Source organism: Sarcophilus harrisii, chromosome 5 (assembly GCF_902635505.1).
Source record: "Sarcophilus harrisii chromosome 5, mSarHar1.11, whole genome shotgun sequence".
Taxonomy (NCBI): Eukaryota; Metazoa; Chordata; class Mammalia; order Dasyuromorphia; family Dasyuridae; genus Sarcophilus; species Sarcophilus harrisii.
In genome coordinates, this window is record NC_045430.1 from 52,319,092 (window position 1) to 52,346,323 (window position 27,232).

The following is a 27,232-nucleotide window of genomic DNA, read 5'->3' on the forward strand; positions in this document are numbered from 1 at the left end:
GTTTGACTGAGGAGTTTTAATTTGTTCCTTTTCTAGCTTTTTTAGTTGCAAGCCCAATTCATTAAACTTCTCTTTCTCTATTTTATGCAAGTAGGCCTCTAAAGACATAAAACTTCCCACTATTACCGCTTTGGCTGAATCCTACAAATTTCAGTATGACATCTCATTATTGTCATTTTCTTGGATGAAATTATTAATTGTGTCTTGTAATGTTGCTTCTCTAAAATATAATGTTCTCTGGGAGCAGATTTCTTGGGGGGCTTCTGGAGGCAGCTTTAGTTTCAGTTCGGAGTAATCATCTCAGATGCAGCCAGCAGTTAAAAGTTCAGTTCCTTTATTGTCTCCTTCACAATAGCCCAGTTAGCTTTCTTAGAGGCCTATCTCTTTCCTAGGTTCTGAGAACTCTTGCTGCTAGTCCTTCATCTCTTCCAGCTTCAACCTCTAGCTCAGAATGAATCTGACTCCACCTCCCAGAGAGTGGGCTGGTGGATTTCTGACTTGTGAATCTCTCAAAATCAATCCTAGTTGAGGCTCCTAGCTTATATATGCTCTCTAAAGGTGTGAACTCTAATGTGTAAACTAATGTGTGAACTCTCTTAAAGGTGTGAACTCTAATGTGTGAATTAATGTGTGAACTCTCTTAAATGTGTGAACTTTAAAGGTGTGAACTAAGTACATAAGCATTGTTTCTATCAATTCCAGTGACTTAGCACCTTGTTTCAAGTTCTGGCCCATAATAGTGTCTATGATTTGCTATTTCACCCAGTCATTCTTTAGAATGAGATTATTAAGTTTCCAATTATTTTTTGGTCTATTTTCCCCTGGCTTTTTATTTTTCATTACATTGTGATTGGAAAAGGATGCATCTACTCTTTCTGCCTTTCTACATTTGAATTTGAGGTTTTTATGTCCTAATATATGGTCAATTTTTGTATAGGTTTCATGAACTCCTGAGAAGAAAGTGTACTCCTTTCTGTCTCCATATAGTTTTCTCCAAAGATCTATCATACCTAATTTTTCTAGTATTCTATTTACCTCTTCGACTTCTTTCTTATTTATTTTGTCATTTGATTTATCTAATTCTGAGAGTGCAAGGTTGAAATCTCCCACTATTACATTTTGCTCTCTATTTCTTCTTGCAACTCTCTTAACTTCTCCTTTAAGAATTTAGATGCTACACTACTTTGTGCATATATGTTTAATATTGATATTGCTTCATTATCTCTGCTACCCTTTAGCAAGATATAGTGCCTTTCCTTATCTCTTTTAATTAGATCAATTTTTGCTTTTGTTTGATCTGAGATCATAATGGCTATCCCTGATTTTTTTAATTCGCCCGAAGCATAGTAGATTCTTCTCCAGCCTTTTACCTTTACTCCATATGTATCGCCCTGCTTTAAGTGTGTTTCCTGTAAACAACGTATTGTAGGATTCTGGCTTTTAATCCAGTCTGCTATCTGCCTTTGCTTTCTGAGGGAGTTTACCCCATTCACATTTATGATTAAAATTACTAATTCTGTATTTCCTGCCGTCTTTTTAACCCCTGCTTATGCTTTTCTCCTTTCCTCCCCCCTTATACCCTTCCCCAGCATTAGACTTGTGAACACCACTTGCCTCTCACAACTCTCCCTTTTTAGGATCCCTCCTCCCACCTTAGAGTTGCTACTCTTTTCTTAACCCTTTTCCTCACAATTTCTGTATTCTCTTCTGCTTCGCTTACTCCTTCCCTTTTCACTTTTCCCCTCCTACTTTGAGAGTGAGGTATACACTATGTTCATCCCCCTCCCTTATTTCTCTCAGATATAATAGGTTTCCTTTGCCTCTTCATGAGATGTAGCACTTCCACTTTACCCTTTTTTTGGTACAATTTCCTTTCTACCTCCAGCTTCTTTTTTATATTATAACAGTAAAAATAAATTATACATGTATTGATTATGTATACTCAAAACAGAAATACAGTTCCCAAAATTTCTTTTTATCTTTTTATGTTTTTCTTGAGTTTTATATTTGGAGATCAAACTTTTTATTTAGTTCTGGTTTTTTCATCAGAAATAGATGGAATTCACTTATTTCATTGAATATCCATCTTCTTCTCTGGAAAAAAAATGTTCATTTTAGCTAGGTAAGTTATTCTTGGCTGCATACCAAGTTCCTTAGCCTTTCAGAATATCAGATTCCAGGCCCTTCGATGCTTTAATGTGGATGCTGCTAGATCCTGAGTAATCCTTATTGTTGTTCCTCTATATTTGAATTGCTTTTTTCCTAGTTGTTTATAGTATTTTTCCCGGTCTGATAGTCCTGGAAATTAGACACAATATTTCTTGGAGTTTTGATTTTGAGATCTCAGCAGGTGATTGATGAATTCTTTCAATGTTTATTTTACTCTTTTTTTCTATAACATCTGGATAGTTCTCTTTGATGATTTCTTGAAAAATAGTGTCTAAGCTCTTTTTTTTTCATCATAATTTTCAGGAAGTCCAACAATCCTCAGATTTTCTCTCCTAGATCTATTTTCCAGGTCTGCTATTTTCCCAAATAAGTATTTAACATTTTTTTTCAATTTTTTTTCTTTTCATTTTGCTTGACTGATTCTTGGTGTCTCCTTGAGTCATTCATTTCCATTTGTTCAATTCCAGTTTTTAATGAATTGTTTTCTTCATTTACTTTTCCATTTCTTTTTGTAATTGTCCAATTGAGTTTTTAAAGAAGTTGTTTTGTTTCATGAATTTTTTTTTCCATTTCACCAATTTTATTTTTTAGAGAGCTATTTTCTTTTCCCAGTTCACTAATTCTGTTTTTCAGGGAATTGATTTCTTTATCCACTGTATCTTTTGAATAAGTAGGATGACTTATCCAGACCCTCTTGCCAAGCTTCCCTTTCCTTTCCCCATTTTTCTTCTAATTATCTTCTAAGAGCCTTTTTAATTTTTTCTATGAGCCTTGTGTGATGGGGATCAGATCATATTCCCCTTTGGGATTTCATCTAGAGATAAACTGTTTTTAGTCTCCTCAGGGTTTGAAGTCTGCTCTCTATCAGTTAGAAACTATCTATAGTTAGAGCTCAATTTAACTTTTTACTCTTTTTGACAAAAAAAGAAACAAACGAAACAAAAAACAAACAAACAAAGAAAAACAAGTGAGGTCTGCTTTTAGGGCAGTATGCTATTACCAAGCTCCTTCAACAGACAACAGGAAGTAGCAGTAAAGCAGCAGTGGGACAGCAATGGCTGCACTGCCTCTGCACAGTGGTTGCACTCTGAGGGCATGCTGAGTCACTCTGGGTACTGGTTGGGTGTGGCCAGATCCCAAGAGACTCTAGCGTTTAGGGGTTATAGTCTTTACCCACTATGCTTATAGCTTCTCTCCTAATCTAGTGGCTTGCTGCCAAGTTAAAGTTGCTCACACTGTGGTAAAATTCTCCTGCAAATTTTCCTGCAAGCCGACACCACCCCTCCACCCTCCTCTGGTCTGTTCAGTGTTAGCTGCCTTCTGTGCTCTCACTGCCTGCCTGAGGTCTATGCCTGGTCTAATTGTCCCACCTGTGAGCAAAAACTGACCTTTTCTAGCTAATTTCAAGGATATCTTCTGTTGGTAATGTGTTGTACTCCCAATATTCCTGGGTTTTTTTTTTTTTTTTCAGTCAAACACTAATTCTGAGGCCATTTCAGGAAAGAAGCTGTCTGAGGGCAAGGAAGAGCATGTGTCCTCTCAGCCATCTTGGCTCCGCCCCCAAACTAAAAATTTTAAAAAAATGAATGTTAGAAATTGTTTTTACATGTAATTGAGGGAAAATTAAATAATACATTTCTACAAATAGCAACAATAATATTTGGCATTTATAGAACTAGTAAGTTTATGAGGTTGATAGCAGTGTTTTAAAGATAGCTGGCTGTGTAATAAGTGGAAATAAGTTTCAATCTCCTTAATCTTATGGATATAGATAGATAGATGATACATGTATATATGTACCTGTATACATGCCTCCTGATAGCTTCTCCTTAGTGTTTAACTCAGTATGTGCTGACTTTTTGAAGGAAGGACTTCATAATAGCTAATATTTTAGAGAGAAATTATTTTTGACATGAGTAAAAAATGCCAGCCTATGAGTATTTGAAAAAGAATTTGAAATTAGAACTTGAAATGCATAGGTTAGAATAGTCTATTTGCCTTTCTATTTTTCTAGTGATTAGCAGATTACTTAATGTCTACTAAGAAATTATTGGATGCCTCTTGACTGAATGAATAAACTCAGTGAAGTGTGTTTCAGTTCCCATAATGCCTTATGATCAGAAGATAGACTGGTCAAAATTTATTGATATCATGAGGTCATCTAGAGATAGGGATTCCATCTATAATTCTATTGGCATATGAAATCCCTGATTGAGAAAACACCCTCTACTAAAACATGTTGGTACCTTCCATCTGCAATTGCTGATGTTCCTGGTTTCAATTTAAGGAATAGAATCCCTTTTAGGTTAGATTTATCAGGTCTAATCTTATTTCCATGGTTTTAAGTCAAATCTTTATTGACACTACCTCTCTCAACTTCCTTTCCTCTATGATTGGAGAGGTGGAGGGGAGAGATGCAAAATCTTCGTAGTCCTTTTTTTGAAAAAGGGCAGAAACTGACTTGTTTCTTTCTGCATCTGATTCTCTATCTGGTTTCAACTTTAAGGGAAAAGATGACCTTTTGTATCCATGCCTCACCCTTCCCTTTCTTGTCTTCTTGGGTGTGTTGTAAAATGTACACATAGGATTGTTAACTCCTTGAGATGATAAACAATCTTTTTCTTTTTTTAAATAATTCAATACTCAAAGTTTACTGCAGTGTCTCCCAACAAAAGCTCTGAATAAAAGTGGATTGAATAGCATTAAAGAGTTCTCTAGAGCACTGAGAATCACACAGTCCACTATGTTTTAGATTGTTTCATTCATTATATTTATAATCCTAGCATATAGCACAGTGCATGACACACAATAAATAATAAATGCTTGATGGTTAATTGATTCCTGGTCTCAAGGTTGTTTTTCTACCGCTGCACTATATTGCTTTACTCACCTACATTTGCTTGAGGGAAAAAAAGAAAAAAAAGTAATTTACTTTTGACTTACTTTAACAGAAAACGCAGAGAAATAGAAGTCTTGAAAACAATGAAAACAGAGAAAAAATATGGTAATAAATGTTTATTATTTGATATTTTACAATGAAGAATTCTGTCACATATTTTATTTCTTTGTATATTTTTTCAGCCCTGGTAATATACTGTGCAAGAGCCATTATTTCTATTTTATTAATAAGAAAAAGAAAGCATGGCCAGATTGAGAATCCAGATTTTTAACATCAAATCCTGTTATTTTCTGTTTGTTTCTCTGTTATATAATAATGGCTCAAAAACCCTCTGTGTGTGTGTGTGTGTGTGTGTGTGTGTGTCTGTCTGTCTGTCTGTCTGTCTGTCAGTCTCTACCTCTCTTTGTCTCTCTCCATTTCTCTCTCTCTCTCCCTCTCCCTCTCACTCTGGTCTGTGTCTCTGTCTCTGTCTCCATCTCTCTCTTTTCCTCCCATTTTTCTTCTCTCCATCTGTCCTCCTTACTTCTCTTCTCTCTCTCCATTCTTTTCTTTTTTCCCTCTCTTCCTTCCTCCTCCCTTCGCTATGTTTTTTCCCTTCCTTCTAAGCAATATGACACAATAGAAAGCACTCAATACCTGAAGTCAAAGGTTGTTTTTATTCAGTCATTTCAGTTATTGTATCATACTCTTCATGAATCCATCTACCCATTCTATTAGAAAACCTACTCTTAAGAGAACAAGGATGGCTTCATTCTTTGTACATGTATTCCCATTGCCTAACAGTTAGTGCTTGTTATTATCATTTTTAATTTTGAGTACCCACTAACCAATGCACATGCAACTGAGCTACTCTTCTCAACAAGGATTATGGAAGTTTCTATCAGAATAACAAAGGAATAAATCTGTCCTTATTGATACAGAGGTAAACAACATTGTAACATTCAATAACTAACAGCAAGTCTTCTCATCTAGCAATCTACATCCCAGACCAAGTTCTTTCCACTCATCCCCTTCACTATGATTGTTTTTTTGACCACTGTTTGCATTCCTGACCAGGTCCTCAGAATATCTTCTGGAGCCCTTTGTTTCCTTGGTCTGTTGACTGGAAATAGCCCTCACAAGCATGTATTATCCTATTTGCTTTTCCTGACATTAAATTTTGTTTATTTTCCTGTTCCCATTGCTGAACTCAATTTTAGCTTCAGACACTTACTTATATAAGACCCCAGGAAAGTCACTTAACTGGCTTGCTTCAGTTTTCACATTCATAAAAGATATCACCTCTTCCCAGAGTTGTTGCTATAAAAGAATGATGTAATATTTGCAAAGGACTTTACAAACTTTAAAATACTATATAAATGTTAGTTATTGTGATTGTTATGTCATCATTATCATCATCATTATTATTGCAACTCAGTAAATGTCTTCTTTTATACTCAGTAGGCAAAGGCAAGGACTTGGCATCCCAAAGATTTGAGTTCATATTCTATCTTTGACTGGATTCTAAGCCAGTTACTTAATTTCTCTTATTCTACAAAGCTTAATCATACATTTTCCTTGATTTGGTCACACTCATTATATCAAAATTCCTTTATCAGAAATTTTCAAGATGTCCCGGGAAGCAAGAAAAGAAGAGAGACATGATGGAAGGAGATCTGGTTTAAAGTAGTGAATGAGTTCAAATGCTCTTTGCCATGCTATGCTCTGGGCACTCTAGACTTTAGTTTCCTCTTCTATAAAATGAATGATTTAGACTAAATGATTTCTAAGATCTCTTCTATTCCTAAATTCTATGATATTATCTATATTGTAGATAAAATGGAACATTGATATTCTATCTGCCCCAAATTTTTTAGCAATAATTTCAAAGCAGAGATAACCCAAAAGATGGGGAATCTCTGTTGGTTAGCAAATATATCCTTGTGCAGCATTGGAATGAAATAAATAAGAACGTATTTGAAATACAATCTCAGGGATTTTTTGGCATAAAGATATCATACCTGCCACAAAATTCTAGTCTTTTAGCAATTCATCAAGGCTAAAGGATCCTGAATAGTAAATCTGAGAAATATAAACTGTCCCAGAAAAATGTACCCTTACTCAACAATCAGGTCATTCTGGCTGTGAAAAAAATCCAGGCAACAAAAATTTACAATGGGCATACCCAATGTCAAGTATCCATGTCTTTTGAAAGGAGTATTTTTTTTAATATTCATTTTCTGGGTCTGATAAAAAGGCACAGTAATTTTTTCCTTCCAATGGGAACTTCCCATTATTCTTTCCAATTCTGCCATCTCCCACACTCATTGGTGGCTTTTCCTCCAGGCGGCAGTTGCAACACTTCCTTAATGGATATTGCCATGTAGCAAAGGAGTGAATTATCCCATAGATATCAAATTTCTCTTTCTGGCCCAAATGAATATTATCCAAGAGAAAAGCATTTCACACAGTTCTAGGCAAATCCTTTTGGAATGGCAACAAATATATATATATATATATATATATATATATATATATATATTTTCAAGAGAATTTGAAATATTCCTTTTTTCTCCCTTTTCTTTCAAGTCATCATAATCAAGGGCATGGTAAAAACAGACATCAACAAATGGTTCAGCATTTGGTTGTGTCATGGATAGTGCTCTCTACTATCTTCTTATCTAAAGCAGACTCATAGAGAGTGAGATCCAATTCAACATTTTCCCCTAAAATATCTGCTCTAAACTACCAGGCCCACAGGGATCTCTACTTCTCTTCGATTCCTATGGGGCTTTTTCTGCATTTTAAAAAATATGTATTTTATTTTTAATTTACAAAGTAAAACAAAACATTTTTATAACCTAATAGGAAAAGATTATTACTCTTCATTTTTACTGTCTGTCCTTCATACCCAGAACTCTTTCCTTCCTCATTTCTTCTACCTGGCTTCTTTGAATTCCTTCAAGTGTCAGTTAAACTCTCATGTTCTTCAAGAAGCTTTTTCTTACTGCTCTTAATGCTAATGCCATCACATCAGAGATGATCTCCAATTTAAATTATATATTTTCTTGTACATAGTGATTTGTATGTTGTTTCCCCATTAGACTCTAAATTCCTTGAGGGAAGTTAAATTTTTTTTTCTTTTCTTTATCCTAAGTGACTGACATACAGTAGGACTTAGTAAATGCTTGTTTACTTGATTTGATTTGCTACTCATTTAAGAAAACAATGTCTTCTCACAAGAAAGGAGAAAAAGAAGAATAATAAAAACAGTAACAAAAATAGTTAAGATGTATGTATGCTTTTAAGTTTTCAGAGTCTTCATTACATTATCTCCTTAGATTCTTGTAACAAGCCTATGAGGTAGATGATATAATTATCCCTATTTTACAGATGGGGAAAGTGAGGCTGCAAGAAGTATACTAGCATTACTATGTAACCATATGTAATACTATTTCCATAGAAGAAAACATTCTACATTCAAACATTTTAGACACAGGATATATTACCACCCCCATGACAGAGATCAAATGGTAGGTTCCTCTTTGCTTACTTAAAGAGGAATCTTCCTTAGGAATTGCATTAGTCTGAGGGAGGGCAGGAGTTCTAAAAGTGATTCTTAGGAAAGTTGGGGATAAAACGAAACTGATGGAACTAGAGAGGTTAGTGGTAAAAATTCTGCATCTGGAAGGCTATCCAATGTGGAAAGCTTCCCTTAGAAATTTGTAGGAGCCTAGTTACTCCATTTCAATGAAATAAAGTTATTCAATCAGCATATAGTATTCACATGACGTGTCAAATTACTTTCTCTCCCCTTAAGGAATTCATTTTATTGGATATGGGGAGTAATTTTTTCCCCTTTCTTAAGAGTTCTGGGTCTTTTTTGTTTTTTTATGTCAGGGAGATTAAAAGTGGGGGTCTAGACATATATTATTTTTCAGTGTAGGGAATTCTCTCCAATTAGAAAACTCCCTTTCCAAATGCTAATGTATAAATTCATCTGGAAAGTGGGGATTAATAATAATACCAGTCTTCTAAGTTTGTTGTAATGATATATTTCCAAATCTGAAAGTGTTATACAAATGTTATCTTCATCATCATCTTTGTTTTTACCTGGGAAATGAAAAATTAACTTCCTTCCCATCTCTGTGTCAGTAGCAAGACTTGAACTCATAATTGACTGATGCTTAGGAAATGAAACACAGTGGAAAAAACACTGCTCATGGATTCCTTTGAATCCTACCTGTGATACTACTTGTGCAGCCTTGTGAAAATGTGTATAGTTGTACCACACTTATACCAAATTGCAGATCAAGACAGTGCCCTCCTGATATCCTTGGTCCTCTTTGAGAGGAAAGAATAAACACACACAAGTACTATAAAATTAACAAAAATGGATTTTAAATGACATGAAATTAGAGAAGGAGATGGAAAGAAGAGAGGCAGAGACAGAGACAGAGGCAAAGAGAGGCAGAAAAGGACAGAGAAGCAGGCAGAAAAAGATGGAGACAGAGAGAGACAGAGATCCTGAGAAACAGAGACAAAAAGAGAGACAAAAGCTATGAAGTAAAGGAGGAAGATACAGAAACAGAGAATATGTGCAAAGGTAAACAAGCTTTTGAAGTCATACTTAAAGATTTGTTTATTTGATATTTGCCCAAAATATAATTAACATTTTTTTCAAAAAAGGATTCCATTTGCTTTGACAGTATTTTAAATTGCCTTATCTGGCTATATGTTTTCTCCTCCCTCAAATGTATTTAATTCAAGACTGTCAGATCAAAGTTTTAAAAAGTACTGTAGTTTTCGACAGGAGGGGTGACTTACTACTAACTTCCTACATGTCTAATTGACTGTGAGCTCTTTGAAACTGGGAACTGTTTTTTGTATTATCAGTACTTAGCTCCTGCCCTGTCACATTTTAGAAGCTTCATAAATTGTTTATTTGTGTTAAACTGACATACAAATCACAACCCTTCTGACCTCCTCCTTCTCGTAGAAGGAATCTGACAGCCTTAAAGTTTCTTCTGCCTCTGATTTTAGGATCCCCACATATTTTGCTAGTAACAAAACAGAGATTAAGTGAACTGCACAAAATCACACAGGAATTTCTGTTACAGTTGTGATTTGAACTCTAATCCTTTTACTATAAATCCAGTTATCTTCCTACTTCAGCAATGCCATCCTCCTAACACCAAAATAAACCAAATATTTTTTTCTACCATCAAAACCCCTTAAAATCTCATCCAAATTTAACTTCCCACTGTTCCACAAAACAAACCTTCAACATCAATGAAATTATTTAATTATACACCTTCAAAAGGTCTGCTTTCTCTAAGTTCTAAATAAATCAAAATTAATTCCACTTATGTACATTGTACCTGTTCTTCATTGTCTACTGTATGCTTTCCCATGAATTCATTTAACATTTATTATCCACATTGTCACTACCGTGACAGGTGATGTGTGATATTATATTTGGAGGAGGGTTACAGCAACTTCTAAGATTTAAAAAATCAAATATCTATTTTACAATGTACTAAGTTCTTGAGAGATATAAATGTAACTAAGATGGTCATGTTGTATTTTGTCCCGTTTCACAGTGTGTTTTAGCAAAAATGCTGATAGTAATCCTTTACATACACTTAAAGTGTTCTTGGAAAGCAGACATGTAGTTTGATGCTGGGCATCTACATAAATCCTTTCTAATCTGGTAAAAAAAAAAAACAACAACTTTATTTGTATTTGTATTTGTGTGACTTTTATTATCTAGACATTTTTCAGTCATGCCCAACAATTTCTGACCCTATTTATGATTTTCTTGGCAGAGATACAGAGTAGTTTGTCATTTCCTTCTCCAATTCATTTTTACAAAAGAGTAAACTAACGTCAATTTGCTAAAGTTACTTGCCTAGGGTCACACAGATAATAAGAATCTAAAAACATATTTGAATTTGGGAAGATGTGTCTTCTTGACTTTGTCTTTCAATCTACACACCATGCAACCTGTGTTCTCCAGAAGCATAACCTATAAGAATTATGAATCATGGCTTGTAAAAGGTATTAAAAATGAGAAGAAAGCATAAAATTAAATAAAAAAGTAGATTTTTGATAGATATTTTATTTTTTTGCAAGGCAGTTGAGATTAACTGACTTGTACAAGGTCATACATTTAGGAAGTGTTAAGTGGCTAAGGCCAGATTTGAATTAATAACTTCCTGATTTCAGAGCCAATGCTCTATTAGTTTATCTACTTGCCCCTAATATATATTTTGTGGAAAATTATGGACAAGATTGGCCCAAAGGTAGTGATCAAAAGAGAGAGTCAATATGGACATAGCGAAAGGGACACTGGACTGCTCCTCAGGAAGATCAAGATTTAAATCCTACTTTGAACATTTACTGTTGGACTCTAGGCAAGTCACAATCTCTCTGAGCCTCAGTATACTTATTTGTAAAATTAGGGGATTGGATTTAATAGTTTGTAAGAACCCTTTAAACTCTAAATCTATGATCCTATGAACATGTCCCTTTACTTCACCCAAAGGTATATATCTCAATCCTTAATTAGACTGTTCCTCGAAGACCAGTCTCATGTTCCATCTCTCTTTAGACTAAGCATAGAACACAATCACTTCAATATAAATATCTTGATAATAATGATGTTCCCTATCACTTCCATTTTTCTCTACAAAAGTAAAGCTGTCAAAAGCTTATTTCACAATAAAAGTTCACAAACTACCTAAATAACTTAATTTTAGAAACAATTGTTTCACTGACATGATGGAAACATTCCATTAAGGACAACATTGCTTGCCACAAAATCTTGTAACAATATCATATGTTTGATTAATATGCTTTCTAACCAAGATTTTAGTGAAAATAGTACTCAAAGTGGTCAAATCTAGGGACAGAGTGACATCAGCAAATTGGAATTCTGAGTGAATCCAGAGGGATGTTAGCCTTAGTCACTCCAAGAAAATGTGTATTTTCTATTCTTTCTAGTTAATCTAGAAATGTCATTGTGGGTAGATGGAAAGTAAGGATAATGGTGCCAGGCAATCCCCCTCATATTTTGAGCAAACAAATCATTTTTGATTTTCAGTTTGTTGGGAATGTGGATATCTATTCTTTTCTTACCCTCAATGTCCCAAGCTATCTAACCACAGGTTAAAGTGGAAAAAAAAAGACTTAAGGCTAACAAAATCCAAGAATATGAATACTTTTTACATAAATTCCATATTTTTAAATGAGTAGAGTTGTAGCATCATAAAATTTTAGATGAGGTAAGGATCACAGAATCTTTAAGGGGGTAATTGCATTGTTTTATTATTAAAATGATATCTAAACATAAAAAGCTCATTAAACTTAACATGTATGAAGTGTGGTAAATTATTCAAGTAGCATATAAAAACATTTTTATGTCAAGAAATGATAACATATACACAATGAATAAATGAAATAAACATTTTAAATGGCTTTTATTTGTCTAGTACTGTGCCATTCAGTGGGATATACAGTTCAAGGATCTTATATTTCATTGAAAGGAAACAACATGTAGATATTTACTAAATAAATATATGAAAAATTGGGAGCAACTCAAAACAACAAAGAGAAGGTGATAGTTAAATCTAATTAAGGAAAAAAAAAGAAGATAAATATAAAGTGGAATGAACATGACACACAGTGTTCAAAAAGCTTAATGATGGAAAATGGCATCCTCATTCATTCATCTAAAACAATCACCAAGGAGGCCATTTTGGCTAAATCATAAAGTGTGGGAGAAAAGTGTAATAGGATTTGAATGGAACCTTTGGGGCTAGTTAGTGCTCAATAGTTTCCTAACTAAAGGCTTAAAGAATGTCTTCCTTTTCTCCAGATTACTAAGAGGAATGGAATATCCTTAAAAAAAATTTTTTTTGACATTGTCCCCCAGCTTGGCAAGTCTGTATATGTATTAAGTGCTCTTGGATAGGACAAGCAATTATAATAAAGACAACAATACTACCTAAACTAATCTACTTATTTAGTGCTATACCAATCAGACTCCCAAAAAATGATTTTAATGACCTAGAAAAAATAACAACAAAATTTATCTAGAAGAATAAAAGCTCAAGACATTCAAGGGAACTAATGAAAAAAATCAAATGAAGGTGGCCTAGCTGTACCAAATCTAAAATTATATTATAAAGTAGTGGTTACCAAAACCATTTGGTATTGGCTAAGAAATAGACTAGCTGATCAGTGGAATAGGTTAGGTTCAAAGGATAAAATAGTAATCTAGTGTTTGACAAACCCAACGACCCCAGCTTTTGGGATAAGAATTCACTGCTTGATGAAAACTGCTGGGAAAATTGGAAATACTTGTAGGCATTGGCCCACACTTAATATCATACACCAACACTGTACACCAAGATAAGCTCAAAATGGGTTCAGGATCTAGGCATAAAGAATGAGATTATAAATAAATTAGAAGAATATAGAAAGACCTGTGGAAGGGGAAGGACTTTATGACCAAAGAAGAACTAGAGATCATTATTGATCACAAAATAGAAAATTTTGATTATATCAAATTGAAAAGCTTTTGTACAAATAAAACTAATGCAGACGAGATTAGAAGGGAAGCAATAAACCAGGAAAACATTTTTACAGTCAAAAGTTCTGATAAAGGCCTCATTTCCAAAATCTATAGAGAATTGACTCTAATTTGTAAGAAATCAAGCCATTCTCCAATTGATAAATGGTCAAAGGATATGAACAGACAATTCTCAGATGAAGAAATTGAAACTATTCCTAGCCATATGAAAAGATGCTCCAAGTCATTATTAGTCAGAGAAATGCAAAATAAGACAACTCTGAGATACCACTAAACACCTATCAGATTGGCTAGAAAGACAGGGAAAGATAATGCAGAATGCTGGAGGGGATGTGGGAAAACTGGGACAGAGATATATTGTTGGTGGAATTGTGAATACATCCAAACATTCTGGAAAATTATTTGGAACTATTCTCAAAAAGTTATCAAACTGTGCATACCCTTTGATCCAGCAGTGTTACTACTGAGCTTATATCCCAAAGAGATCTTAAAGAAGGAAGAATGTGCAAAAATGTTTGTGGCAGCCCTCTTTGTAGTGGCCAAAATGTGGAAACTGAGTGGATGCCCATCAATTGGAGAATGGCTGAATAAATTGTGGTATATGGTTGTTATGGAAGATTCTTGTTCTGTAAGAAATGACCGGGGCGAGGAGAGGGGTTGAGTGGGCAGAGCCAAGATGGCATAGAAGGCACACTCAACTTTCTAAGCTCCTCTCATACCCTCATTACCAATTTTTAAAATCAGCCTCAAAAATAACACTTGACTGATAAAATTCATGGAGATTGGAAATACAACAACTTACCAGCCAAAGATAATCTAGAAGATCACCAGAAAAGGTTTGTCCTGAGGGGCGGGAACAGACCAGCGCAGGCAGGGATAGAACTGGGAGTGGGGCATCCTCCATGGTTGAAAGGTTTACAGAGAGCTCTCTGCCAGAGCCTGACTGCTTTGCTTTGGTTGTGGAGTAGTGGACCAGCAGAGAAATTAGAGCCTAAGGTCATGGGTACTCTGAAGGATGCCAGAGCCTAACAGGATCTGGCTGTGCCTACCCAGGACTGGAGGTGACTCAGCATAGACAATAGCACAGCTCTGCAATAGCATTCTGAGCTAGGGGCTTTTGGGGGGCAGTCATAAATCTGCCTGGCAGGGGGCATAGCCTGGAGCAGCCTCTAATCTGCACAGTGGGGGGCTCAGCCTGGAGCAATGGTATTTCCCCAACTTGACTATGCTCCCCAGGCAGAGACACTTGCGGTGCCATGAGGTGTAGGGCAACTGCTAATACTTAAAGTGGACTTTTGCAGGGGTCAGTGATACTTTTGCTGCTCAGCCTCTAGCCCCAAGGCAATTGCTAATCCTCACAGCTGGACTCCTCACAGGGCACTTCCACAGCTCGTCTGTGATACCCAGGCCTAGTCACTTCAGGGGTGGAGCGTTTCCCAGAGCACTCCTGCAGCTCAGCCGCTCTTTGCCACCCACTGACAGGACAACTACTGTCCATATACCTATCCTTGCTCTGCAGAGGAAGCTGGTAAACTCCTTGCCCTGAAGGCAGACCCTAAAGGCTTTTAAAAATGAGTAAAAAACTCAAAAGGATAATTGATAGCTTCTATACAGAAAGAGAGCAGGTTCTCAACCCCAAAGGAGACTAATAGCAGTCTCCAGACAATACCCCAAAGGGGGATGTAAGCTGGTCCCCAATACAAAAGGATCTCCTAGAATAAACTATAAAAAACCTTAAAAAAGAACTACAAGAAAAATGGTGAAAGGAAAGAGAAGCTATGCAAGAGAGCAACAACTTCCTGAAATGTGAATTAGAAAAGGTAAAGAACTCCCAGGAAGTGCAGGGAAACATAATTTGTGAATTGGAAAAGATACATAACTCCCAGGAAAGCAGAATTTGTGAAATGGAAAAGCTAAAGAATTCCCAAGAAAGTATTTTTTGTATATTGGAAAAAGAAAATAAGTCAGTAAATAAAAAAATAATGAAATGGAAAAAAAAATTCCATAGAGCAAAACAACTCATTTAAAAACTCAATTGAACATTTACAAAAAGAAGTAAAAAAGCTAATGAAGAAAATAACTCATTAAAAATCAGAATTGAACAAATAGAAATGAATGATTGATTCATTGAGACATCAAGAATCATTCAAGAAAAATAAAAAAAACTAGAAAAAATGTTAAATATCTACTTGGAAAAACAACAGATCAGGAGAATAGATCCAGGAAAGATAATCTGAGGATCATTGGACTTCCCGAAAATTATGATGAAAAAAGGGCCTAGATACTATTACAGGAAATCATCAAAGAGAACTGCCCAGATGTAATAGAATCAGAAGGTAAATCAGAAGGTAAAATAGGCATTGAAAGAATTCATCGAACACCTTCTGAAAAAGACCCTAAAATAAAAACTCCAAGGAATATTGTGGCAAAATTTCAGAACTATCAAACTAAGGAAAAAATATTACAAGCAGCCAGAAAAAAACAATTCAAATACTGAGGTGCCAGAATAAGGATCACTCAGGATCTAGCTGCTTACACATTAAAGGATCAAAGGGCCTGGAATTTGATATTCTGAAAGGCAAAAGAACTTGGAATGCAGCCAAGAATAAACTACCCAGCTAAGCTGAGCATTTTCTTCCACAGCAGAAGATGGACATTTAATGAAATAGATGAATTCCATTTGTTCCTTCGGAAAAAACCAGATCTAAACAAAAAATTTGATTTCCAGCCATAGGACTCAAGAGAAGCAGAAAATTGTAAAAAGAACTCCTGAGAACTGTATTTCTCTTCTGGATATACATAAAGAATACATGTATATGTATACTTATATTGTATTTAATTTATACTTTAACATATTTAACATGTATTGATCAACCTCCCATCTGGGAGAAGGGGTGGGGGGAAGGAGGGAAAAAATTGGAACAAAAGGTTTAGCAATTGTCAATGCTGTAAAATTATGCATGCATATAAGTTGTAAATAAAAAGCTAAAACAAAAAGAATACATGTATAATTTGATTTTACTGATATAACAAAAAAGAGAAGTAGAAATGGAAAGGGGATAGTGTCAGAAAAAGGGAAAAGGGGAGATAAAAAGAGGGAACTACATTCCACAAAGAGACAAAGGAGACATATCATATCTGAGGGAATTTAGAGAGGGGGAAGAACATTATGTGAATCTTATTCTCATCAGAGTTGACTCAAAGAGAAAATAGTTGACATATTTACTTTACAGAGAAACTTCTCTCACCACATTAAAAAGTGGGAGAGGAAAAGGGAAAAGGAAAAGAGTAATAAGTGAAGGGTACAAAAAAGGGGAAGGGATTCAAAGGAGGGAGGGAGGGATCCTAAAGAGGGAGAGAGCTGCGTGAGGCAAGGGGTGGCCATAAGTTTAACACTGGGAAAAGGGGGGGAGAGAAGAAAAAGAAAACCATAATTCAGGGATAATAAGATGGCAAGAAATACAGAATTAGTAATTTTAACCATAAATGTGATTGGGATGTGGAGGCGGATAGCAGACTGGATCAAAAGTCAGAACTCTATAATATGTTGTTTACAGGAAACACATTTAAAGCAGGGAGATACATGCAGAGTAATGGTAAAAGGCTGCAGCAGAACTATTATGCTTCAGGTGAAGTAAAAAAAGCAGGGGCAGCCATCCTTATATCAGATCAAGTAAAAGCAAAAATTGATCTAATTAAAAGAGATAAGGAAGGAAACTATATCTTGCTAAAGGGTAGCATAGACAATGAAGCAATATCAATACTAAACATATATGTACCAAGAGTTATAGCATCTAACTTCCTAAAAGAGAAGTTAAGAGAGTTGCAAGAAGAAATAGACAGCAAAACTATAATAGTGGGAGATCTCAACCTTGCACTCTCAGAATTAGATAAATCAAACCACTAAACAAATAAGAAATAAAGGAGGTAAATAGAATATTAGAAAAATTAGGTATGATAGATGTTTGGAGAAAACTGAATGGTGATATAAAGGAGTATACTATCTTCTCAGCAGTTTATGGAACTTATACAAAAACTTATGATGTTATTAGGACATAAAGACCTCAAAATTAAATGCAGGAAGGCAGAAATAGTAAATGCTTTCTTTTCAGATCACGATATAATAAAAATTACATTCAACAAAAAGCTAGGGGTAAACAGACCAAAAAGTAATTGTAAATTAAATAATCTCATCTTAAAAAATGATTGGGTGAAACAACAAATTATAGACACAATTAATAATTTCACTCAAGATAATGACAAAAATGAGACATCATAAAATTTGTGGGATGTAGGCAAAGCGGTAATAAGGGGGAATTTTATATCTTTAGAGGCTTACTTGAATAAAATAGAGAAAGAGAAGATCAATGAATTGGGCTTGCAACTTAAAAAGCTAGAAAGAGACCAAATTAAAAACCCCCAATCAAATACTAAATTTGAAATTCTAAAATTAAAAGGAGAAATTAATGATATTGAAAGTAAAAAAGTATTGAATTAATGAGTAAAAGTAAGAGTTGGTTTTATGAAGAAAACAATAAAATTGATAAACCTTTGGTAAATCTGATTAGAAAAAAGGAAAGAGGAAAATCAAATTAGTAGTCTTAAAAATGAAAAGGGAGAAATTTCCACCAATGAAGAGGAAATTAAAGAAATAATGAGTTACTTTACCCAATTTTATGCCAATAAATTTGATAACCTAAGTGAAATGGATGACTAACCTCCAAAAATATAGGCTTCCTAGATTAACAGAGGAGGAAGTAAATTGCTTTAATAGTCCCATTTCAGAAAAAGAAACAGAATAAGCTATTAATCAACTCCCTAAGAAAAAAATCCCCAAGACAAGATGGATTTACAAGTGAATTCAATCAAACATTTAAAAAACAATAAACCCCAATGCTATATAAACTATTGAAAAAATAGGGAATGAAGGAGTCCTATCAAATTCCTTTTATGACACAGACATGGTACTGATACCTAAACCAGGTAGGTTGAAAACAGAGAAAGAAAATTATACACCAATCTCCCTAATGAATATTAATGCTAAAATCTTAAATAACATATTAGCAAAAAGACTACAGAAAACCATCCCCAGGATAATACACCATGATCAAGTAGCATTTGATAAAATTCAACATCCATTCCTATTAAAAACACTTGAAAGTTTAGAATAAATGGACTTTTCCTTAAAATAATCATTAGCATCTATTTAAAACCATCAGTAAGCATCATATGTAATGGGGATAAACTGGAACCATTCCCAATAAGATTAAGAGTGAAACAAGGTTGCCCAGTATCTCCATTACTATTCAATATTGTATTAGAGATGCTAGCTTCGGCAATAAGATTTGAGAAAGAGATTTAAGGAATTAGAGTAGGTAATGAGGAAAGCAAATTATCATTCTTTGCTGATGATATGATTAATTTAGAAACCCCAAATTCTACTAAACCTTTTAGAAATAATCCCAAACTTTAGGTTGCAGGATACAAAATAAACCTAATAAGCACAAACATTCTTATTCAACAAAACCCAACAATTAAAAGTTAAAAGAAATTCCATTTAAAGTAACTACTGATAGTATAAAATCTTTGGGAGTCTATCTGAAGTAAAATCAAAACTATATGGCAAAACTCAAAACATTCCATAAAATAAAGTAGATCAAAATTGGAAAAATTAAATGCTCTTGGATAGGGTGAGAAATATAATAAAGATAAATACTACCTAAACTAATTTATTTATTTAAGCACTATCCAATCAGACTCCCAAAAACTATTTTACTGACTGAAAAATAAAAAAAAGTTCTTGGAAAAACAAAAGGTCAAGAATTTCAAGGTTTAAAAAAAAATCAAATGAAGGTGACCTAGCTGTACCATATATAAAATTATATTTATAAACGTTAGCCAAACTTATTTGTAGGCTAAAAAATATACAGTTGATCAGTGGGTAGATTAGGTTCAAAAGGGACAAAACAGTCAATAACTTTAATAATCTAGTGTTTGACAATCCCAAAAGGCCTCCGGGGATAAGAATTCACTGTTTGACAAAAATTGCTAGGAAAATTGGAAATTAATATGGCAGAAACTAGGCATTGACCCACACTTAACACTGTACACCAAGATAAGGTCAAATTGGGTTTGTGACCTAGGCATAAAGAATGAGATTATAAATAAAATTTTATTTTATATAAAATAAAATAAAAAATTCCTTTGATCCAGCAGTGTTACCACTGGGTTTATATCCCAAAGAGATTTTAAAGAAGGGAAAGGGTTGGGAACCTTATGTCGAATTTTTGGCAGCCCCTTTGGTGGGAAATTGGAAACTGGTGGATCCCATCAATTGGAGAATGGTGAATAAATTTAATAAATGAATATTAGGTTTATTGTTCTGTGAAATGACCAGGGATGAGTTAAGAAAGGCCTGGAGAGAATTTGAACTGTGCAGGAAATACGGACCAAAGAGATCATTATATACCAACAATACTATATGATGATCAATTCATGGATGTGGCCTCTTCCACAATGGATGAACCAAATCAATTCCAATAGAGCAGTAATGAATTAAAGCTACCACAAAGGAACTCGAGAGTGACTATAAACCATTACATAGTATTCCCAATCCCTCTTTTTTTGTCTGCCTGCATTTTTGATTTCCTTCACAGGCTACTTGTACACTATTTCAAAGTCTGATTCTTTTTGTACAGCAAAATAACTGTATGGACATGAATACATATATTGTATTTTACTTATATTTAACATGTATTGGGCAACCTGCCATCTGGGGGAAGGGGTGGGGGGAAGAAGGGGAAAATTGGTTTTGAAATTGTCAATGCTGAAAAATTACCCATGCATATATCTGGTAAATAAAAAGGTATAATTTAAAAAAAAAAGAAAGAAAGAAATCACCAGCAAGATGATTTCAGAAAGGCCTGGAGAGACTTACATTAACTGATGATGAATGAAATGAGTAGGAAGGAATCTTATTCAACAACAATACTATATGATGATCAGTTCTGATGGATGTGGCCTATATGATGATCAATTCTGATGGATGTGGCTGTCTTCGACAATGAGATGAACCAAATCAGTACCAATTGTGCAGTAATGAATAGAACCAGCTCCACCCAGTGAAAGAACTCTGGGTAATGAGTGTGAACCACTACGTAACTTTCCTAATCCCTCTATTTTTATCCTCCTGCATTTTTGATTTCCTTCAAAGGTTAATTGTACATTATTTTAAAGTCTGATTCTTCTTGTGCAGTAAAATAACTGTATGGATATGTATACATATATTGTATTTAACATATACTTTAGCATTTTAAACATGTATTAGTCTACCTGCCATCTTGGGAAGGGGGTGGGGAGAAGGAGGGGAAAAAATTGGAACAAAAAATTTTGCAATTTTCAATGCTGAAAAATTACCCATGCATATATCTTGTAAATAAAAAGGTATAATTAAAAAACCTGTATATGTATCCCTTCCAAAAATGATATACTTTTTTAATGCATAGGAATAATGCAAAATATTAAAAAGTAAATCATTTATATGGTGGTACAGTTATGTATGTATATATGTATGTGTAAGGAACAGTTAGGTGACACAGTGGAATGAGGGTCAGCCCTGGCATAAAAAATACCTGAGCCTCAAAATCTTACTAACTATAATGCCCAATCTTGGGCAAGTTACATAGCTCTTTTTACCTCAGTGTTCTCTTCTATAAAACGAACTGGAGAAGGAAATTGTAAATCGTTTGAATATGTTTGTCAAGAAAAACCCAAGCAGGGTCACAATGAGACAGACATGACAGAAAATGAGTTAGCAAGAGCAAAAAGCACATATCCATCTATCTATCTATCTTCTATCTATCTATCTATCTCTGTCATTCATAGATCCTAAGTAAAGAATTCCTGTTTTAAAAATTGGAAATAATGCAAATGTGATAAAACAAGGAGAATAAGAAAAAGAAGGGTAGGGGGCAAGTCAAAATGAGATCTAAAAGTCTGAGAAAAAGCAGAATGTGGACCACAACACTTATAGATGATCCACTGACTGTATAGAGCTTGTTAACAGGTTTGAAGTTCTTCCCATAGAGGGCAGAATGGGGTAGAATAAAAGAGGCATATTCTCAACTCATGAAGCTTAATGAGAATCTATGGATAACCCAAGGAAAGGGAATGTCCAGTAGCCATCACAGGCAAAAAAGGATTGTGATGGTCAGAGCCTGTCTGAAAAAAAAAAAAAAACAATAACAGGGACATCAAAACTATACTCATTTCCAGTTATAGTAAGTAAAATCATTATTGTTATTATTGATCACTTCTTTCAATTTCAGTGACAGAATTGAAGTTTTCTTGCAAAGATGATAGAATGTTCTGCCATTTCCCTTTCCAGCTAATTTTTACGGATGAGGAAATTAAGGCAAATAGTGTTAAGTGACTTATCCAAGTCAGACAGCTAATAAATGTCAGACTTGAACTCAGAATGAATATTCTTGTTGACTCCTGACCAGGCCCCCTAATCATTGCACCACCATGCAACCCCTTTTATGTTCTCGCATTGTCAGAATATATTATGAGGGAGGTTATACAAATCTAAAAATTTCATCTATCAAGAGATATGGGAAATGAGACCATGTAATCTATACAATACTTGCCTTTGACATAACAGTGATTGGTGTAATGTATTTAAGGCAAACTAGCACAAAACAGAAATCAGTACAAACTAACCAGAATGAAGTACTACTGTGTGCAAGCTATAATCTACTAAATGACTAGAAGTCAGATAAGTGATCAAGAGAGGTACAAGTATTCCAAAAAAAGGGTGAAAATTAGATAAAATCTCCCGGATATATCTATAAAATCAAAACAAAGAATGTTTAACTTTGTTTTTACTCCCAGTAATCCATCTATCCAAGTTAAAAGTATCTAAAATTACTTTTAAAAACTCTTTTGTGTTGAAATAACTACAGTGCTATTCTAACTTACCCTTAATCCTCACCTAGAGAACTTCTCCATAAAAAAAAAAGATGGAGGGAAATTACTTTTAAAAACTCTTTTGTGTTGAAATAACTACAGTGCTATTCTAACTTACCCTTAATCCTCACCTAGAGAACTTCTCCATAAAAAAAAAAGATGGAGGGAAAACACTTCAACAAAACTAACCAACTAATTAACCAAATCTGACAGTATATGCCATGTTCTATACCTGTAGTCCCCCACTTCTGCAAGGAGGAGAAAGGGCTATATATTTCTCATCTTCTATTTAGGATCAATATTGGACTTATAATTAAACCAGGATTCACTTAGAGTATTAAAACAGTTCTTAGATAGAAGTCATGTCCTTTCTTTTTGTGAATTATCTGAGATAAAAACCTATTCCTACAGGAGAACTAAAAGATGAGAAAAATTTTGCTATTTTATCTGCAGCAACAATCAGAAACAGATCATTCTGCTCATTTCCTGATTTTGTAGGAAACCCAGTAAGTTCTTTGAATAGATCACTCAGGCAGCTATTCCTAAAGATGCAAGTTAATAGAATTGCATTCACAACTTTATCGAAAAATTCATTTCATTAAAATAGTGTTTAGCTAAACTTGTCAAATATCTACCAAGCCTTCTTTCTTATACACATACTCTCTAGCTCCTCTTCTTCCTATTTCTCAGCACTCCAGAAGAATGAATTAATAGTTTAATTATTGAGGGTTACAGGCAATATTCAGCACTGACCTTACTGTCTTCAGTCTCCTTGGCTTTTCCTGGGAGAAATCTATACTTCCCAAAATCACAGGTTGACTTTAATGTGAGCTGACATGCAAGCATGGAACCCTCAGCTTCAGAAAGTTCCAAAGATCTGGAAGAATACTGATGTAATCCTGTGATGCCAAGATTTGGTATCGGTAGGGCAGAATGAACAGGCTTTGACCCAACAGCTGGATGTCTTAGCTTTGAGGCAACTCCAAGAACAGGCATGGCTTCTATAAAAATATAGTTTTGCTGCCAAAGAAAATGCGTCTAACCTCAGCCTAGTAGACTCCAGCTTTCCAGAAAGAAAAAAAAAAAAAGATTCCTTAAATCAAAGTAGTAGTCATCTTGGAAAAAAAATGTTTCAAGCTAATACTATTATAAGTTGCAGAAAGAGGCAAAGCTTTCCTTCCTCCCAAGCTAAGTCTCTTTTTTCTCTTCTCTTCTTTTCTCTTCTCTTCTCTTCTCTTCTCTTCTCTTCTCTTCTCTTCTCTCTCTCTCTCTCTCTTTCTCTCTCTCTCTCTCTCTCTCAGCTCAGTGGTTATATAAGACTAAACATTCTTTTGGGGCATAAACTTTTCTTGAAGGTAACTACCACAAGACTGCATGTCTGGGATGAAGAACTCAGAATTTTTTTTCCCCTTCCTGCTTCAAGCAACCCTAGTTCTATGAATTAATACAGTGAAGTAGGGAAGGGGAGAACAGAAAGGAAAGCCCTCTCCCCCAACTGTCAAAACAGAAAAAGCCAACAATGCTGCAAGGACAAGACCTCTTCCTGACTTCAGAAATAACCAGCCCACATTTTTAAAAAGAATTTTTTTTTGGCTTAAAAAATGGACAGGAATAATAGCCAAAGCAAACAGCTGCTGGAAGAGTTTTTAGCTTGAAACAATCTCAACGATGAAGCTGTTTGTTTGATTCCCAGCTATTTTTCACTGCTGACGGCTATGAGCTTACGGTGTTCTGTCTCATAAAGTCAGGTTAAAGTCATGTAAGACTGAAACTGGATGCAGATATTGATATCCTTCTGCTAGCAAAGTTTGTCCAGGCTATTTAAAAATGTGTGAACAATTTCTGTTTTTGGCTTTGCTCAGTGAATTTTTTTTCAATTTAGAATTTTGTATAGAAATTTTTATTCAGTCACTCTTAGCAATCTCTTTTTCAGACTTTCATTCAAAACACTCCCAAGGCTATATTTCTTGACAGAAATCCAGCCCCCCACCCCACCCCCCATTCATAAAAATGCATTGTTGGGAGCAGTCATATCTTTTTCCTTTTAAAATTATGTGCTAGGTATGAATTCAAAGAGCAATATGGATGTATACTTAACTTTTTTATCACACAGATATGGTGCATACCTTAAAAAAATGAAGGGTAGAAACAGAGAAAAAAAAATATAGATCAACTTCCCTAATGAATATGAATGTAAAAATGTTAAATAAAATATTAGCAAAGTGATAACATCAATTTATCACCAGAATAATACATTGTGACCAGGTAAGATTTATACCAGAAATATAGGTTGATTCAATATTAAGAAAACTATTAGTATAATTGACCATATCAAAAACAAAAATAACAGGAATCATATGATTATCTCAATACATGGAAAAATAGCTTTTGTTTAGAATGCATTATTTGTAATGGAGATAAGTGAAGAAGCTTTCCCGATAAGATTAGAAATGAAATGAAGATGTTCAAAGTAGCAAGTTATAAAATGCTCTCACATAAATTATCAGCATTTCTTTATGTGACCAACAAAGCTCAGACACAAGAGACAGAAGGAGAAATTCCATTTAAAATAACTAGACAAAATAGTTGGAACTCCCTGCCAAGGCAAACACTGGAATAACATAAATACAAGTACAAAACACTTTTCAAACAATAAAATTAGATTTAAACGATTGGAAAAAATTTCCTTTCACAACATAAATTGTTCCTGAGTAGGAAGAGCTAATATAATAAAAAAATGACAATTCTAACTAAATTCATAGAACTAAAAAAAATAAAATTCTGGAAGAACGAAAGGTAAAGAATATCAAGGGAATTAAGAAAAAAAACTGAACAAAGTAGCCTAGTCATACCAGATATAAAACTAAAATGATGTATTACTGGAATAAACTAGGTACAGAAGACACACTAGTTAATGATTATTGTAATCTATTATTTGATAAGCCCAAAGACTTCAGTTTCTAGGATAAGAATTCACTATTTGACAAAAATTACTGGGAAAATTGAAAAATAATATTGAAAAAACTAGGCTTAGACCAGTATCTCATAACGTATGCTGAAATGAGGTCAAAATGGCTACATGATTTAGACATAAAGAGCAAAATCATAAGCAAATTAGAAAAGCAAAGAATAGTTCATGTAATGAAATACTACTATTGAACTATAACAAATGACAAACAATCAGATTTCAGAAGATTTACATGAACTGATGTAATATCCAGGAGAACATTGTGAATAGTAACAAAAACATTGTGTAATGATCAACTTAGCTCTTCTTAGCAACACAAAAAAAAAAAAATCCAGAAAATTCATGAGGGAAAATGCTATCCATATCCAGGGAAAGAACTATGACATCTGAATGAAGATCAAAACACACTTTTTTCTTTTCTTTTTTCTGGGGGGGGGTTTCATTTTGTTTTGTGGGTTTTCCCTCTTGTATTTTTCCTTTCACAACATAATTAATGTGGAAATAAATTTTCATGATAGCACATACTATATTAAATTGCTTGCTATCTTGGGTATGAGAGATGGGAGGGAGATAAAAAGTGAATGCTGAAAACAATCTTTACATGTTGTTGGAATCCTTACAAAGTGTAAAGTCATTAGAGTTGATAGAGACAATAATTATCTAATTTAGCATGGTTCAGTATGATTGATCTGATATTACAAGGAGATGTTATGGGCCAGAAAAAACAAGGTACTAAGTGGAGCTGATAGAAACAGTGCTTTTGTTCACACCTTTAGAGAGCTCATAAAAGCAAGAAGCACTTAGGGCCACAAAGCATTCTGGGAGATTGAGAGCCAGAAGCCCTCTCTTGGAGGCAAGACAGATTCATTCCAACTTTCACCTTGGTGCTGGCTGGAGATGTTTGGAAAAAGAAAAGCTGAAGCTGGCAGAGGCAAAAGATTAGTGGCAAGAGCTCTTGGTACCAAGCAGAGAGATAGGCCTCTAAGAAAACTAACTGGGCTATTTTGGAAGGAGAAAATAAACGTTTGCATTTTATCAGCTGGCTGCATTTTTGGGGTGATTATTACTTTTAACTGAAACTAAGGCTGCCTCCAGAAAACCTCCCCAAGAAATCTGCTCCCAAAGAGAACCATTATATTTTAAAGAAGAGAACACCACAACATATATTTAGAAAAAAATAAATACTATTTGCAAAAGAAAAAAGACAATGGATTAAAAATGACTATGGTGCCATTTTGAATAGCTATCTCCATGAAAAGATACATTTAAAATACATGAACAATAAAACATTAGATAATTACAGTAAAATACAAATTCACCAGAATGTTCAAGGCAAATGAGTTCTAATGAAGTATTTCAAGTTTATTCCTTTTTTTCCTGGAATCCTCAATTTAAAAAATCATTCTAATATTTAATTAACTAATTTGGCAAATATGAAATAATCATAACATAATCTTTGTTAAATAAAATTGAGAATCTTGAAGGGCTCATTATCAGTCTTCTAGGGCTCATCATTTTGATATCAATAATCATTGCATAGAATAATATATATGCATATATATATATATATATATATATATATATATATATAGAAGTGAAGAAAGAATAAAAGATGTAACTTAATTCCCCCAAAAAGGATGTGTAGTATATAACT

The 27,232-nt window shown here is 34.2% G+C and overlaps 1 protein-coding gene across 14 annotated transcripts in view; it reads right to left on the reverse strand.

Annotated features, from left to right (window-relative positions):
• The window catches only part of NAV3 (neuron navigator 3), a 1,064,916-nt gene that overhangs the window by 459,030 nt on the left and 578,654 nt on the right, over window positions 1–27,232 (reverse strand). For 2 of the 14 annotated variants that reach the window (XM_031938346.1, XM_031938345.1), the window contains exon 1: window positions 23,364–24,736. The exons of the other annotated variants lie outside the window; for them this stretch is intronic. In XM_031938346.1, the coding sequence (XP_031794206.1) occupies window positions 23,364–23,606 (243 nt within the window). In that variant the 5' untranslated portion in view covers window positions 23,607–24,736. Of the gene's footprint in view, window positions 1–23,363; window positions 24,737–27,232 lie in introns of those variants that run through there. 14 annotated transcript variants of the gene reach the window in all.